Raw genomic sequence first — 17,383 nt, forward strand, 5'->3', positions numbered from 1 at the left:
AGGGGACGAAATTCATTACAGTGATAGACACTCAGCGAATATTCAAGAATATTCGAGAAAACTGAGATATTTAAGAAGGTGAGACAATTAGACTTCTAGTTTTCAATGAAATCATAATTAACAAAGGAAGCTAGTCTCATTGGGCAGGCTCCTATAATGTCCAATGTTGGGTCTCTAACTGGGAGACCTGTGACCCCAAGTGCTCTTGGAGCTTTGGGGAGCTGAGGAGAGAAAGGCTCCTTCTGTCTGGAAACTGTGTCTAAGAGGGAGAAAGGGGGACCTAGAAATAGCACTGAGATCCAGCAAGCTTTTGCTGTGCCCCAGTGAGGGCCGCTCAGCCCACTGAACACTGCCTGCCAGTCCGTTCTTCTGGGTGTCAGTCTCGTTCCCTTCCATGAGCATATTCCTAAGTACTGTGTGGACGATAGAAGAGGGTGGGAGGGGAAAGACCATGATCATGGCTATGAATGTGGACTTCCAAAGTAGGGAAAGCAGGGTGCCCGTGCGTGCGTTCATGCGGGCATGCGTGTGTGTTTATTTGGGACAGAGTCTCAAATGTATCCCTGGCTAGCTTGGAATTCACTGTGTAGACCAGGTTGGCCTTGAAGTCACAGAAGTGGCCCGCTTTGCTGATATGGTTTCCCATGGAAGCACTGAAGATGTCTACCCATATTTTTAGGCATGGAAGAGTTGGTCTCCCAGCCCTCAGTGTCCTGGGCATTTCTATGGACACATCTTTGTTATGAGATTTCTTATTCCCGTTACACATTTGTAACATGCTTCAAATTTTAAATAGGAAAAACAGGCATAGTCTTTCTGATAGTATAAGGAAGACAGCCCTGTACTGAGCAATGTAAGTTTACACAAAAACCCCTAAGAAGCATTCGCCTGCCCCTTCAATTTCTGTATATTTCCTCTTCTGTGAAACAAACCACAGTGTCTAACCATCACACTTAAAAGTAAAGTCCAGTGACATTTTCTTCTCATTATAAGTAGAAGACAAACCCAAATATATCTCTCTGTGTCAACCAGGCTAGATAGCCAATGAAAGTTCTTGGAAAGTAAAAGACACCTTAAGCGTTAGTGTTTGTCATTAAAAAAAAAAAAATCAAGTTAGAAAATAACACCAGATTTCAACTATTCTCAATAAATGCTCAAAATCAGTTAATATTCTACTGCATACACGCTTTAGACCCGGGCGAGCCCTGTGGACCGATGTTCCCCATTGAACAGCCACAACCAAAGCAGAGATAGCTGAGAGCTCACACTTACCGGCTGGTGATGGTTAGGAGGGAGGGAGAGCAGTAATAACCACCCGAGGCCTGCTCAAAGCTTCTCAGGACTGTGTCGATTTTGTAACAAAATCCGCCGTGTCTCTCCCAGCCCTTAGGGGAGGAAAACAAAAAGGGGAAACTAAGGACTCGATGTGACTTAGTAAAATGCCCAGAGATCCCCTCCCTTATCGGCTTTCTTTTCTGACTCAGATTTTTATTTTCATAGTGCTCTGTGTTTGTTCTGTCTGGAATTGCCACCAGCCACAGCCCCATCCACATGTAATTAATTACTCAGTTTACATTTAAAAAAATATAACATCTTAAATATAACAACTGAAAATAAAGGGGAAACCCTGCAAAAACAAACAAACAAATCAATAAAGGGATACTCATGCAAGAGAGTCACCATTCTTTTTAGGTTCACAGAATTTCTTTCAAATGGCTTCGATGTGTGGGTTAAATATAGTATTGACCATGGATGCTCATTGGTTTGAATTCTGGGTTTCCCACTAAGCCACTTTATTTATAAATAAGGGAGGGTGCATTATAAATGCACTTTAAGAGACATAATCTCTCCGCATCTAGTTTCCTCATCTGTGGACTGAGGGTAAGAATAATGTCCTCGGCTGTCACAAGGAGCAAAGGAGAAAACTCAGGAGAGACCTTGAATGGAAGAGGAAATCTTGGAGGAGCAGTGAAAGCCAGGCCTCTAGGTAGTGCAGAGTGTGATGGAATTTTCAGTGTGATTTCACAACAGCTGTCTTGGGTTCCTAGGGACTTAAGTAGAGTTACTAACCGGTTGATCAGGTGCGCTTATACTAAAGTTCTACCTAGTTCTTCTGTCATCTGAGGTACTTCTTTTTGTGGCTGCTGTTGTTTGGAGTCATGGCTGTCCATACCCGTCTAACCTGGCACCTCCTAAGTTGCCCAGGCTATACTCAAACATGTGATCCTTCTGCCTTAACCTCCTGGGAGGTTAGGACTACAGGAGCCATTGAGTCCAGGTAAAGTAACTGGATTTTGTTTATCTCCCATGCTGTGGCTGGAACCCAGGGGTCTTTGCACACTTGGCAAGTCCTTTGCAACTGAGCTACATCCCCAGCCCCCGGGATGGTCTTGTTTGGATCATAATGCTTCCAAGTAGAAAACAGCTCCCTAATACAGAGACACATACATACATGGTTAAGATTTTTTTCCCAAATTAAGTGGTTGTCCTTTGGGGGAGTAAGAATGTAAGTTTTGGGACCTAGATGAAGATGGCAATCTGTAGCTCTGTCAGCCTCAGGAGCAAGGTAGGGGGTGGGTCTCTTTCTTAAAATCATATAGTGAAGTGACTATCCATTTATTCTAGCACACCTGACTTCACTTCTGCTTCTTACACTACCAGGTCACATGACTCCGTCTGTCCTAGTTTGCTTCCTTGCCAGTTTAATATGCTCACCATTTTATTCCCTGCCAGTGATCACCACCAGCTTTTGAGCAGACACAAGATGATTTCTAGGATATTTCTTAGAAAATCCTGTGTTTAATTGCAGAACACTTTAGGAATTGGCTAATTCAGCTAAAAAAATACCCCAGGAAATGAGCCAACCCCAGAGCTCCTCCATTCACCCATGGTCTGCTCTGCTTCCCCCGTCGCTCTGTTCTGGGGCCTTCATGTGCAAGCTCCAGACTGAGCCCCTTGGGTACCACTGGGTTGTCCTTGGAAGGACAAGAGGAAGAGTGACTGATAGTTGACCTTTCTGACAAAGTAGTTTTTATTTAATAGTAGCTTTTAGCTAATAAGATAGAAGCATTTTCACACAGCCCAACACCCCAAAATTACTCAGTGGGAAATAAAAATCACTGTTTTGCCTTTGAGGTAATCAATGTTTTTTTTTCTTTTTAATTGTTGTTGTTTTGTTTTTTAGACAGGCTCTTATTATGTAGCCAGGCTGGCCTGGAACTTGCTATAGAGCTCAGGTTGGTCTCAAATTCATGATCTTCCCCAGCCTCTTGGATATTAGGGTTATAATACATGCCTGGCTTCAGAACTCAGTCCATGAATTAATTATACATGTACCAATCACTTAGCAAGTATCACTGAAGCAATGAACTTAAAAAAAAAAAAAAAGCACTAGGGAGCCATATTCCTAAACTGCTACAAAATAAAATGAATGGGGAATTTTCCATAAAACTCCAGAATTCTCTCTGGACATGGAATCTTTAGGTCCTGCTGAGTCGCCAGGGAAGGAAGCAGGAAAGAGTTTAAAGGGCACAGCAGTTGCTTGGGCTGTGCTCTCCCCACCCTGCTGGCTCGCTTTGGAAGGCACAGAAAGGTAGATTTTAGGTCTGTGTTCAGCAGGAACTAATTCAGGTAATTGCAGTCCTTAGATGCGATGTCTGGTGGCATGTTGGCTATGGGATGGGATGTCTGGTGGCATGTTGGCTATGGCATGAGTATTGTCCAGCTGGGATGTGCAGGGTCGCTCATGTGTGTACACATGGATTAATGAGGAAAGTGCAGCTTCTGCTGAAATGGATCACTCCTTAGCTGGACTACAAATAGGTGGGTTAGGAAATGAGAGGTGGAGTGAGGGGGAGAGAGAGAGAGATGGACAGAATTCTAAGAGACGAGAACTGACAGAATTATAAAACTTTCCTACAAAATATAAATGCGTTAAAGAAATTTGAAACACTCTGGCTTTTAGATTTAAAGCTAAAGTGATAGTTTCTATCTAAAGTATGTGAAAATACCTTTCCAGTTATACCAAATACAGCCTTACCATCCGTTTCCCCGAGAAACATATACTTTATGAGCACATTGCTGTATTCATGCCAACATCTAAGACTGAGAAAGGTAAAAGGGAGGTGGGATCCTAACAGCAGAACCTCGAACTCTGCCTCCGAAGAAGGCATCCACACTCCCAGGCACCCCACTTGAGAACTGTGAGAACTGGGTGTGAGATGGGGCATCACGCGATTACCATTGTTTTTATAGAGGGAATGATGGTTTCATTTACAGCTTTATCTTTGTTTTTGTTTTTTTTTGTTTTTTTTTAAAGTAGTTTTGGGTCAAAGAGCACAGTAAGACATGTCCCTCTGAGGACTGAGAAGCATTCTGATACCTCCAGAGGAAATCTGACTTATAAGGGAAAATTCTCACTCATTAGCAGGGCTGCTTTTACTCCGTGGTGGGCACATTTCTATAGTCTCCGCACCCCAAGCCAGTGCTCGCCACACTCACCGCTTGACATCCGGAGTCCTTATCAGCAGGGACTTGCCCTGCTTTCTTACAAATATAAGACAGTGTTTCTTTACAACCTTTCACTTTCCAGCGTCCGTCCTAAAGGGAAAAGTGTCACAGGGTGAATGAATGGAATCTGGACAAGACATTGCTTACTAACAAGCAGAGCTATGAATAGCAAGTGTCCCCCCCAGTGGGTGGTGTTAAAGAACCCTTTTGTAGTCCAGAGCTGGGTAGATTAGAGTGAGGAAGGAATTTGGTGGGTGCTGGGAATATCCAAAAAGTACCATGACTCAACCTCAGGGTCAAAATCCATGTTCAACTCCGATGTCCTTCCTTACTAAGCTTCCTCTTTAATTAATCAAATAAGTTTATTTTTTGAGAATACGTCTTAACTATGCAGTTCCAGGCTGGCCTAGAACTCACTACACAGCCTACATTTGCTTCAGCCCAGCAATCTTCCTGTCCTGGCTTCCTAAGGTGCCAAGACCTGGCCAGGCCCAGCTTCCTTCTCTCCTTTCCCTCCCTCTCTCTCTCTCTCTCCCTCCCCCTCTCTCTCCCTTCCTCCTTTCTCCTCCCTCCTTCCTTCCTTCTTTTTCCCTTCTTCCCTCCCTCCCTCCTTCCCCCCTCTCTTTCTCTCTCTCTCTCCCTTTCTTTCTTCCTTTCTTTCTTTCTTCCTTTCTTTCTTTCTTTCTTTCTTTCTTTCTTTCTTTCTTTCTTCCTTTCTTATTGGTGTATATATGGTGAATGTGCATGTTCATGTGTATGCAGATATGTCTGTGTTTGGGGGGGGCGGTTGGGTGTGGATGTACGCATGTAAACTGGAAGTTGACATTGAATGGCACTCTCAATTGCTTTTCTCATTTTTTGAGACATGGTCTCTCACTGAACCCGAGCTGACCATTTGGCTAAGCTGGCCTGCCAGTAAGCTCTAGAGAACTGCCTGTCTCCTTTTCCCCCACTGCCGGGGTTACAGACATGGCATACCTATGTTTTTACATGTTTGCTAGGGATCTGAACTCGGGTGCTCATGCTTCCTGAGAAAGTACTTTGTACTCATGGAGGCATCTCCCCAGCTCCAGCTCCCTCTTCATACACAGACCCCTTTAGGTCTCCTCTTATGTCTGCCTAAATCAGGGGTTCTCAACCTATGAGTCATGATCCCTTTGTGGGGTCACCTATAAGATATCCTGCATATCACACATGGTTGGGAGTCACCTCAACATGAAGAACTGTGTTAAAGGGTCACAGCATTAGGAAGGCTGAGGCCCACTAGTCTAAAGCTTTTCTTAGATCCTTTACTGATAATAACAAAATAGTGAACAGGTCAAAATACTGTTTTCCCAGATGACCTTGAAATCCTAACACAAAACAGATCATTAGGTGAAAACTACTCAGTTCAAATTTCAGGTGGTGCTTTGGTGTTCAGGACTTTAGGGGGCTATGGAGTCCTCTAATTGCCTTCAGGGAAATATTACATCAGGACTGACGTCTTCACCGGTACGAGCATTGCCGTCCCTCTCCATGGAACCTACCAGAAAATCATTGCCTGCTATAGGACAGTGCCAGGCATACTACAGGTGCTTAGTGTCTGCTGGGAGACTGTGTGAATGAATAGCTCTCACCTTCAAATTTAGGTGTTAGGTAGATTTACATAAAGTTAGAGATAGTAATTACTTATTCATATAATAATAATATTCATACTGACATCTACTTGACAGAAGTAAATGTTAATTTCAATGTTCCATCTGCTTACTGTTTAAGGAGTTTATAAGCTGCAAAAAAGAGGAGGTGCTGCAAAATCTCTCAGAGCATGATTGTCTGACCCATGCCACAATATTGCCTTAGTTAGGGTTACTGTTGCTGGGATGAAACACCATGACCAAAGGCCGTTTGAGGAGGGGAGGGTTTATTCAGCTTACACTTCCACATTAGTGTTCATCATCAAAGGAAGTCAGGACAGGAACTCAGCAGGGCAGGAACCTGGAGGCAGGAACTGTTGTAAAGGCCATGGGGGTGCTGCTCACTGGCTTGCTCCCCATGGCTTGCTCAGCCTGCTTTCTTATAGAAGCCAGGATCATCTGCCCAGGGATGGCACCACCCACAATGGACTGGGTCCTTCTCCACCAATCTCTAATTAAGAAAATGCCCTACAGCCTGATCTTATGGAGGCATTCTCTCAATTGAAGTTCCCTCATCTCAGATGACTCTAGTTTGTGTCAAGTTGACAAAACAAAAAGAGAGGCAGCACAAATTTCAATATCTGTCCTCATTTTCTTAAAATTAACCCCTATTCAGGAATTAGAGAGCACAATTAAAATAACCCAGACATAAAGATAACTATCCCATGTTTCTCTTTTATGTAGAACCTAGGTTTTACACACATACACACACACACTTACTCACTCATATACACACACACACACTCACATACATTCACACACACTCATATATACTCACATACACACACACTCTCACACATACACTCATATGTACTCACACTCGCACTCACACCACTCACACACATTTACACACATGCTCACATGCATTCACACTCTCACACACATTCACACTCTCACACACACACTCACACTCTCACACACACTCACACTCTCACACACACAAGATGGGGACTGGTGGGGAAAGAGAGAGGACTAGTGTCAGGAGAAAGGAGGGGACAAGGTATTGAGGTCTGACGTGGTGGAAGCACGTGATATGCTTGAACAAAAAGTCAGGATAAACCCATTAATGTGTACAGTAAATATACACTAATTAAAACAATCCCTATCCAAATGTTAGCTCTCCCTCTATAAATATGGTAAATGAAATAGTCACACCAGACAATAGGAAATGCGGTCATCTTAATTATCTCAGAACCCCTGACTCAAACACACGACAGACATCTAAAGAGGTTGCTGCTGCTTACTCGCCCTCGCCACTCAGACACACTGGTAGCGTGTATAATTATGAGCGCACATGTTTCTGCAAGTCTCAAAAGGTACAAAAGTGAAACGTGTCAGAAAAGTAAGCGCTTTGAATTTTTCGTTTGGTTGCTACAATTATTTTGTCAAAGCTGCCTAAGTAGCATTTAAATGAGCTGTTTCTGGGGGGAAACTTGACACCACATCCTGTGGCTAGAAAGAATGAGTACACCCATCAAGTCCCAGAGGCTTCTTAAACTCAAGCCAGTGCTCTCTACAGCTGTTTGAGCGAAAAGAGGCTATTTGTTCAAAATGTTTAATAAACTATTCAGATGGTTCGGACTAAAGCCACTTCTGCAAAATCTGATGTCTCGGATAAAGGGGCGATAGGAACACAAAAGAGTGTACATAATGCTAAGGTCACTAGCTCCATTCTGGTCACGTGAAAGTGAGATTTGCCATTGATCCATAGTCTTCTAAGAGGTTTTGTGTTTATAAGCTAAGGGAGCTTTAAAACTATCACTCTCTGGCATAACCCAAAACAAACAAAAAGAGACAAACCCTGTCTCTGACCCTCCACATCCAATTACGTTAGCAACAAATCTTGTTATTTGAGACACCTGGAACCCATTCTCTTCTTGGCATAGTAACTACCCTAGATCAGCCACCAAGTGGTTTCTCTGCTTCTGTTCTGTCCAATACATTCTGAACATTCCTACCAAAGTTATTTTCAAGTCAGGTTTTCCCACTGTGTCCTTGAAACACTCTGATGGCTCCTATACCTTGCTATATAAGCCAGTATTTTTGTACTTCCCTTGTCCCATGTCCTATCACCTTCTTACTAATGGTCACATGTTTGGCTATTGAAGATGGCAGATCTTCACCAACCTTCAGACCAATGTGTGCCTGCATGGCTTTAGGGGAGGAAGCAGCAATGATCTCTCTGGGGCTTTGCCTACCTTTGTGTTTTTCTTAGAACATTTTCCTCTGTTGTGTAAGGGTTTTTGCTTCTTTGAAGTCCTAACTTAAACACCGTATGTTCAGAGAGGTTCCCCATGCCTTTCCTGTCTGCAGCTCCTGCTCTGAGCCCAGCTTTGCCTTGCTTTCCTCAGGGTAGCGATCATAGCTGTTACCATGTGCATGGCAACAGGCATGGATGTCCCATGAAGAGCAGGAACTGCCTCTCTTGGTCTCCACCCTAACACAAGTCCCTAGGATAGGTGGGTCTCAGTATCAGTGCCACAAAACTGACCACTGATCAAATGAATCAACTTACAGATTGCTCTGCTGAGACACACAGTTGTCTTCTGTTGGGAAGAATTCGAGGCTCGAGAGGGTACCAATTAGTGAAGATGACAGAGGAGCCGCTGGACCACTCAAAGGCAACTGGGATTTTATTGCTACTTAAACCAATCCATGTTTCTGATGCATTTTCTGTAGGAAATACATAGAGAATATAAGATATTATTTGCTGGTACATGCAGGTTATTAGTAAGCTATACTCATTCACATGTAATTCTTTTTACTTCTTTTTGTGATAAATCTTGTTTGAGACTCACGTCTCAAACAAAGGAGTACCTGTCCAGACCTCTCCTCTCCCCTAATATCTGGGTTTGCTCAATATAGGTCTTCTAAAGAAGGCAGAATGTGAGCTAAACCAAAAGCAAGCACTGGCAAGTTAGAGTTCTGGGACTCCAGCATGTGGGCTCCTCCACTGTGCACAAAGTGCACAAAGTGCACAAAGTGAAATATCTAGTTTTGCTTTTGCATAGAGAAAAAGGAAAATTAAGAGGTCAATTGGATTTTGGAAAGGGGAACATTAAAACCACCACCACCACCAAAACACTTTTAACATGGTGTAACTTATGTGTTTTTCTTCTCTCCCTCCCACCCCAGCCCCTCTCAATAAACAAGTAGAAGCTCCCCAAGGCTTACACAGAGCAGTGGGGTTGCCAGAAATGCGAACAGAGCCTCACAGCCTCATAGATGCAGTGAGAAGCACTAGGCAGCAGAGAGGCGGCAAGTGTCCTTGCTGATACAGGGGACACTGCAGGATTCCTTTAATCCCAAATGCAAAGGATTAGGGAAAATGACCTAGAAGTATTTGTGTTTGCAAACTAAAGCTTAACATTGCAAAGGTCACCAACTAGAGCCTAGGGATATTTTTGGTTTTGTTTTTTATTTTTAAAACACTGGAAAATGAAGCCATTTTCAAGTATCATTATTATTTTTTTTGGAAGACTCCATGGTCCTTTTAGTGTTGCTTGTATGTACATGTGTTTAGGGCTGACCATTCGGGACTGAATAACTTCTCATCCCTGAAGAAAACTGATCCTTCATCTCTCTGTAGCCTTTAATTGGCTACAGGTCTTCATCTAGGGCCCTGTGAGATTTCCCCTATCTACGCTGGCATGCCAACTGGTCTTGTCATTCCACAGATCTTGTTTAGTCAGCTATATTGATTGTTAAGATTTCATGGGTACCGCTTCTCTATCATATCTAGAAGCAGCACCTCACAGCAGACATCCTGGTTCTCTGGCTCTCACAATCTTTCTGTTCCTTCTTCCAGAATTTTTCCTAAGCCTCAGGTGTACAGCTTGGGTTGTATAGGTTGGGCCAAAACAAAACAAAACAAAACATATCTATTTGACAAATGTAAATATGTTACATAGTGTCTGAATATATGACTTCAAAAATCCAGTGAATTGTGTTTCTGTGTATTTTTAAAAACCTTTGACTGTATATGTAAATATATTCCATATGTATTAGTATATACACTATACATATATCATAAATTATCACTTTAAAATAATTTAACTTCTTTTCAATTCTAATTAAAAAGTAGTTACTTATACTATTTCATAGGTCTTGAGGCAAAGGCCTTTGGTACTCACCATCCCTAAGAAGGTTTACAAGAAACTCCACCTCTGCTAATGAAGCTACGTCCATCAACACACTGTCATTAGACTGGCAAGATTGAAGAGCCCCGAGCCAGCTCCTCTTTTCTTTCGTAAGTTTGTAGCATTTACGATTGAAGGGAGTCCAGTCAGGATCACAGAGAGTGGCATGGTACTTCCAGGAGTCCTTTTCTTTATAAATCAACACAAAGGATAGCGTTTGCACAGTTACTTCCAGGGTTACACAATATCCTTTATATAGTCAGCAGTAGGATCACTTTAGTAAGTAAAACACAAAATTGATTCCTAACACCCACACAGTGGCTTACAGCCACCTGCAACTCTAGTTCTAGAGGATCTGGGGCTCTTTTTTGGGCTACATAAGCACTTGTCACACCCACAGTACACATACATATATAAATACATGCATACAAACATATACATATATACAAACAGAGAGAGGAAAAGAGGAAGGGAGGGAGGGGAGAGGAGAGGGAGGGAGAGAGAGAAAGAGAGAGACTGTAACTGATCTGCCTACTTTAAGATGATTTCATATTATAAAAAGGGCTGTTATGAAACACGATTTAAATGGTATTCCAAGGATTCTATACAGGGTAGGTATCCTTATCCTGGAGCTAGAAGAGCCTAAAATTCTGTTCACTTCCTTTAGAACACAGATGATGAAGTTTCATTTTATCATTCTGATGAGGTCACTGTGAGGACACCTGTGATGTCATGCTGGATGGGTGTACAAAACGTCTCCCTTGATTTTCACCAGACTTTCTCAAGAAGAGCTAAGAATAGCAGACAGGATGCTATAATGGCCCCTTTTAGTATAACCAAATGGGAAGGCAGTGAAGATAGCAGGAAGGAAAGCCTTTGACCCCTTCCCCACCTCCAATCCCCACAGCACAGAGACTCCTCTTACTTAGGGGAGGAAGACCAAATTGAGTATAGTCTTAGATTTGAGACCCAGCACCAGGACTTCCATGGTGAAACCCAGTGCTAGGCAGAGCCCTGCAACTCCTACCACAAAGCTATTAACTGTGGGCTATGTCTTGCATTTGGCCGGGAAGCTGGCTGTAGAAATACCAGCCTTTCAAGCAAGGCAGAGATCAGGATGCCATCTGCTAGAGAACAGGGAGTGAAAGCTAGCACAGAGCTTCCTATTGGAGCACAGCCTAGTGGCCATAGCTATGACTTAGGCTGACTCTTGATGACTCTGTCTAGAACTGGGCAGAACCCTTCAGAGTCTGACAGGGAATGATGCACCTGGTGGCTCCAGGGAAAGGCTCATGGGGGCAGACTTCTCTCTCTAGATACTCCCTTAGTTCTTTTTTAACAACATACTAACTACATTGGGTAAAAGCTAGTTTGGATTGCTGCCTAATAAGAGTACCAATACCAAGCTCTTAGCAAATTGGTCTTGGGCATTATCTGGTGACTAGTAGCTCAGAGAAAACAACTATCCAGAATAGCATTTCTAGAAGGACTGGCATGAACAAAACTAGATTGGGAAAAGCAAGATCAACCATCCTTTAGTGGTTAGACACTGCTGCATGACAATAAGTGTTGGAAGTTTTCAGGAAACCATGCCTGCATCTAGTTAGTAGTCAAAAGAAGGTTCTAGAAGAGGACTAGCTAGTAACCAGTCTGGAGAGTTTCTGTGGAAATCAGAACGGCTGCTAGATAGACGCTCTTCAGGCTTTAAAAAATACACAAGGCAAATATTAGCAGACTTAAGGGAAGAGAGGGATTGCAATACAGTAGTAATTGGGAATTTGCACCTCATGTGTAGTGATATGCAGACTGTCCACACTGTAAGCCAACCATGCAACTACAAAGTCAAATCGCACCCCTGACCAAATGCCCCCAAAGACATCTACAGAACATTCCAACAGCTGCCTGATTCACAATTTCCCTCATCAGCATAAATTATTCTCTATGACAGATAATGTGCCTGGCCACAAGACAAGCCTTAACAAATTGACAAAAACCGAATTCACATCAGCTATTTTTTTTTCAACACAATGCAATAAAACTAGAATTCAAAAATGAGAAAGAGGAGGCTATACTTACTCATGGAAATTAAACGACTTGCTTTTGAACAGGCAATAAATCAAAGAATAAGAAATTTTAAAAAATTCTTTTGAAACAGGTGCATGTAGAGATTCAACATGCCAAAATGTATGGGCTCAAGCAAACCCGGCATTAATGGGGAGGCATATATTGGTTCTCTGCTTACCTGTGAAAGGCAGAAACTCAGTGCCATGCCCCTTCCCTTGCTACACCCCAAGGGGTCGGTGAACAAAAGAAGAACAAACCGAACTCCAAACGAGCAGAGGGCAAGAATAATAAAGACCAGAGTAGGAGAGAATGACATGGAAATGTCAAAATTACAAAAGGTCACTGAAATAAGCTACTAGAATCCTCCAAATACAATAGACAAACCCTTTGCCAGACTAAGAAAGAAAAAGTTCAGGTAAAACCAGAGATGAAAAGGGAGACATTGGTGCTTTGGGTTACCATGGTGGACTAAAGGCTACCTCTGTAAAAGCTGCAGTTTGACAGCTCCGAGCCCTGAAGCCACCATCTGTGAATCACCGGGGTAGAGACTGAGAATTCCGAAGTCTAGAAGGTATGTGTGATACCCACCACACTGTCCTTCCAGCAGGCTTACTAACACTGGGGTAGTTTGAATGAGAATGGCCCCCATAGAATTTATGCTTGGTCCCCAGTTAGTGGAACTGTTTGGGAAGAATTAGGAGGTGTGGCTTTGTTGGAGGATTTGTGTCCTTGGGAGTGGGCTCTTAAGTTTCAAAAGCCTCCTATTATTCTCAGTGTGCCCTCTCTGCCTCCTATTTGTGGGCCAAAAACTCCCAGCTGTTCCTGCTACCATATCTTTGCATTGTCATCATAGGCTCTAACCCAATGACTACAAGCCTAATTAAATGCTTTATTTTATAAGTTGCCATGGTCATGACATTTTGTCATGGGGTAGAAAAGGAACTAAGACATTACTCAAAAAGTCTTGAGTATGAAGATGGGTTTTCTGCCTGTACTCAACGCTATGATATCTTTCCTACACATTCCATTGCATTTGGGGAACAACCATCAGGTAAAAGATCAGCCACCCCAGAGGATATCACCAGGAGTCTGAGGAGGGTGAGAACATTTATCTAAGTCATAGAATGCAAAGGTAAGCATGGCCAGCAGAGGCCACTGGTATTGCAGAGAAGGAAAACCTCCATTATGAAGACAACTGGGCAGATATTTATACTTGTCCAATCGACCTTCAGCAACAATAAAACTGCAAGGACAGCCAGAATCCTCAGGTTCAGCCATCCAACGCCTCCATACTTGTAACTGGCAGTGGCCAGTTTCTAGGGGGCCAGAAAGTAGTGGCCCGAATGCTCTTCTTTTTCCCTCTGTGATTTTGGTGTTGTCCCTTCCAAATTTCCCCTATACCTTTATGCTTTTCATTTTTAATTTTCCTTCATATATTCATCAAATTTTGTTCTTGAAAGTTTTTTTTTTTTATTTTGGACAATATTTTTTATACCCCATCTCAGTTTATTCCCTCCACCCAACATTCAGGAGTATTATGAAGTGTTATTATTGGTGGTGGTATTACACGTAGGGCCTCATGTAGTCTAAGCTGACCTGAAGCTCTGATCCTCCTGCTTCTACCTTCTGGTGTATGTGGTGCTTAGGGGTGAACACAGAAACTCTTTATTGCTTTTTTTTTTTTTTTAATGCTTCATAGTATAAACTGAACAGAGAAAAGGTGAAAGCTTTCTCCTTACATTTTGTTACAAGGGTGTCCACATTCACTACTTTTGTCTAGTAGTTCCTGAAGTGCTCATGAAAGCATTCAAGCAAAAGAAAGAAAAGCACTCAAATCAGAAAAGAGGGTTCAAAATTGTCATTGTATATAGATGTCATCATCTTAGTGTACATGCAGAGACACCACCAACTTCACAGAAAACTATTAGAAATATAACTGAAATCTATATAACACATCAAAAGTAAGGACTCTTTGGTCTGGTGTGGTAGCTCACACCTTTAATCCCAGCACTCAAGAGGCAGAGGTAGGAGGGTCTCTGTGAGTTCAAGGCCAGACTGGTTTACAAAGTGAGGACAAAGTGAGGTCCAGGACAGACAGGGCTGTTACACAGACAAACCTTGTCATGAAAAATACAACAACAATAATGACAACAACAGTCAGACTGTTACTATATGCTGACAGTGGATTATCTGATATAGAAATAAAAACTATTTGCAATAACTGAAAAATAGAATAAGAAAAATTCCTAGGAATAAATTTAACCATTGAGTTGAAAAATCTCTGTAATGAAGTTTATAAAACAGTGAAAAAATGAAGGAGATTGTAAAAATTGAAAAGCTATTCATTGTGCCTGGGTTGAAAGAATCATTTGTCTAAGTGTGCACAGTACCCAAAGTGATTTGCAATATCAGCACAATTTCTAACAAAATACTAATGATGATGTTTTTACAGAACTAAAAAAGGTAAGCTTTAATTTTGTCTAGAATCATAAGTCACTTAAACAGTAAAAACTGCTGTGGTAGTTTGAATGCTTGGTCCATGGAAAGTGACACTAGTAGGAGGTATGGCCTTGTTAGAGTAGATGTAGCCTTGTTGGAGGAAGTGTGTCACTGTGTGGGCAGGCTTTGGGGTCTCCTGGTGCTCAAGATCTGCCCAGTATAGAAGACCCTCCTGCTGGCTGCCTTTGGAAGACAGTCTCCTGGCTACCTTCAGACCAAGATGTAGAATTCTTTGTTTCTCCAGCACCATGTCTGCTTGAATGTGGCCATGCTTCCCTCCATGATGATAATGGACTGAACCTTTGAAACTGTAAGCCAGCCCCAATTAAACGCTTTTCTTTATAAGAGTTATATTGGTCATGTTGTCCTTTTAGAGCAATGACACCCTAACTAAGACAGAAGTTGGTACCAAGGACTGTTATTGCTGTGATAGGCCTGACCATGCTTTTGTTTGGAGGAATGTGGATTTGGGAACTTAGGAAAGCAGTGAAATGCTTTAAGTGGGGCTTAATGGGCCGTCCTAGTAGGAAAATGGAAGGCAATGGTGCTGAGGGAGGTTTGAACTTTGGGGGCCTGGCTCAAGAGGTTTCAGAGGAGAATAATTTTGGTATGTTGCCTAGAGATCATTCTTGTGATATGTGTTGAAGAATGAGTCTGCTGAAGCTAAAATGAAGAGTTTGAGATTAATTGCATTGAGAGAGAAAATCTCAAAAAAGCCTAGCATTGATTCTGTACTGTGGTTCATTCTTGTGAGGAGTAATTTTTGATTAAACATAACAAACTGATTAAGCATAACAAGCTTAGAAAGAAAAAAATACAAAATGTATTCAAAGAGAAAAAGAGCACCAAGAAGTAGAATGGAGCTAAATTATGTATTCAAGGATATTGAATGGAATTAAGAGAGTGGTGACCTCTGCACAAGATCCTACCCAGCTAAGCTTATTGTTTGCAATTGAACTAGGGATACTTATATCATGGTAGGTGTTACTATTACCTGGTTATTGTTTTCATTTGGACATAAGGACATATGATTATGTGTCAAATTGACAAGGGATGGATTGTGACTGTTATTCTCAGTTGTCAACTTGACTGTATCTGGAATGAACTACAATACAGAACTTGTAAAGATCTTGTGAAAGGTAAAGAAAGGCTTAGGTCCAGGCATGGTGGTACACACCTTTAATCCTGGCATTTAGGAGACAGAGACATGAAGGTCTTTTGAGTTCAAGGTCAGTCTACAAAGCAAGTTCCAGGACAGCCAAGCTTAGGCAGTGAAGGAAACTGCTGAAAACAAAAAAGTTGGGAAAGATGTTATAGAACAAGGGAGCCATGTTTCAGCCCCAGTGAGCAGTAGAACTTGGCAACTTCGGCCATTTGGCACTGACTTTAGAGTCAAGAGTAGAAGGGGTTACTGCAACAATTGATATTGGTTAGCTGGAGCTAGGAAATTAGTGGTGCTTAAGAAAAGACCAGATGCAGGATACCTGCCAAGGAAATCTGCTAATAGGGAGTGGAACCAGTCCAAGAGGAAGAAGTTTGTTGCCATCAACAAAGATGAAAAAAGTTGGAGATCTGAAGAGTACTTTGACATCAGAGATGGAGATGCAGTTTTAAACATCACTGGGGTTAAATCTTCTGGTGTTTTCTGAGAGCACAAAGAGGCCATGCTCCAGATATAGACATCATGCTGGCATCTGGACTTAGTAATGTGTAAGAATCACCCAGATGGTACTGGTCATGGAGAATAACTGAGCCTTGGCACTGTGAGAGACCAAGAATGCTATTGGTGAAGGTGCAGCCTCAGTTGTAGCTGACAGCCCAGTACTCAAGGGGTCATCCAAAGAAATTGAGGCTTGGTACCTCAATTTCTGTAATTGAGGAGAGCCTATAAGAGGCCGTTGGATGAAGCTTAGTTGCAATGGAAGACCCCAATGTATTGGAGATGCCAGTACCATGGGATAACCACCAAGAATAGCAGCAACAGTGGCATAGAGTTAATCAGAGCCTAGAGTGCTACAGGGGACTGAACTGGAGAAGTAAGTTCTAAGCTGCAGGATACCTGCCAAGGAAAGCTGATAACAGGTAGTGGAACCTGCCCAAGAGGAAGAAGCTTGTTGCTGTCAACAAAGACGAAAGAGTCGGAGATCTGAAGAACATGTTGACATCAGACATAGAGATGCACTTTCAAGTTTGCCCGGCTGGTTTTCTGTCTTGCTTTGGTCCAGTATTTCTTCACTGTGACATTTAGAATGGTAGTGTATATCCTGTGATGTTGGAAGTATGTGAACTGGTTTTTTTATTTTGATTTTATAGGTGATTAGAGTTAAGAGATTGCATGAATCTTGGAAGGCACTTTGAACTTTGGACTTTTAAACATTGTTGAGATTGTAATGGACTATGGGGGACTTTTGAAGTTAGACTAAATGTGTTTAAACAAGCCTATGGGGCATAGGGAGTAGAATGTGATGTTTGAATATCCTTCGCCCATGGGAAGTGGCA

General features: G+C 42.2%; 1 protein-coding gene across 3 annotated transcripts in view; it reads right to left on the bottom strand.

The window, feature by feature from the left end:
* Pla2r1 (phospholipase A2 receptor 1) overlaps nt 1–17,383 on the bottom strand; it is a 121,698-nt gene that overhangs the window by 65,930 nt on the left and 38,385 nt on the right. For all 3 annotated transcript variants that reach the window (XM_031370371.1, XM_031370370.1, XM_031370369.1), the window contains exons 7-10: nt 10,316–10,510; nt 8,698–8,855; nt 4,501–4,599; nt 1,273–1,385 (exon numbers count right to left, since the gene is read on the bottom strand). In XM_031370371.1, coding sequence (XP_031226231.1) covers nt 1,273–1,385; nt 4,501–4,599; nt 8,698–8,855; nt 10,316–10,510 — 565 coding nt within the window. The remainder of the gene's footprint in view (nt 1–1,272; nt 1,386–4,500; nt 4,600–8,697; nt 8,856–10,315; nt 10,511–17,383) is intronic.

The sequence above is a fragment of the Mastomys coucha genome, unplaced genomic scaffold (assembly GCF_008632895.1).
Source record: "Mastomys coucha isolate ucsf_1 unplaced genomic scaffold, UCSF_Mcou_1 pScaffold15, whole genome shotgun sequence".
Lineage (NCBI taxonomy): Eukaryota > Metazoa > Chordata > Mammalia > Rodentia > Muridae > Mastomys > Mastomys coucha.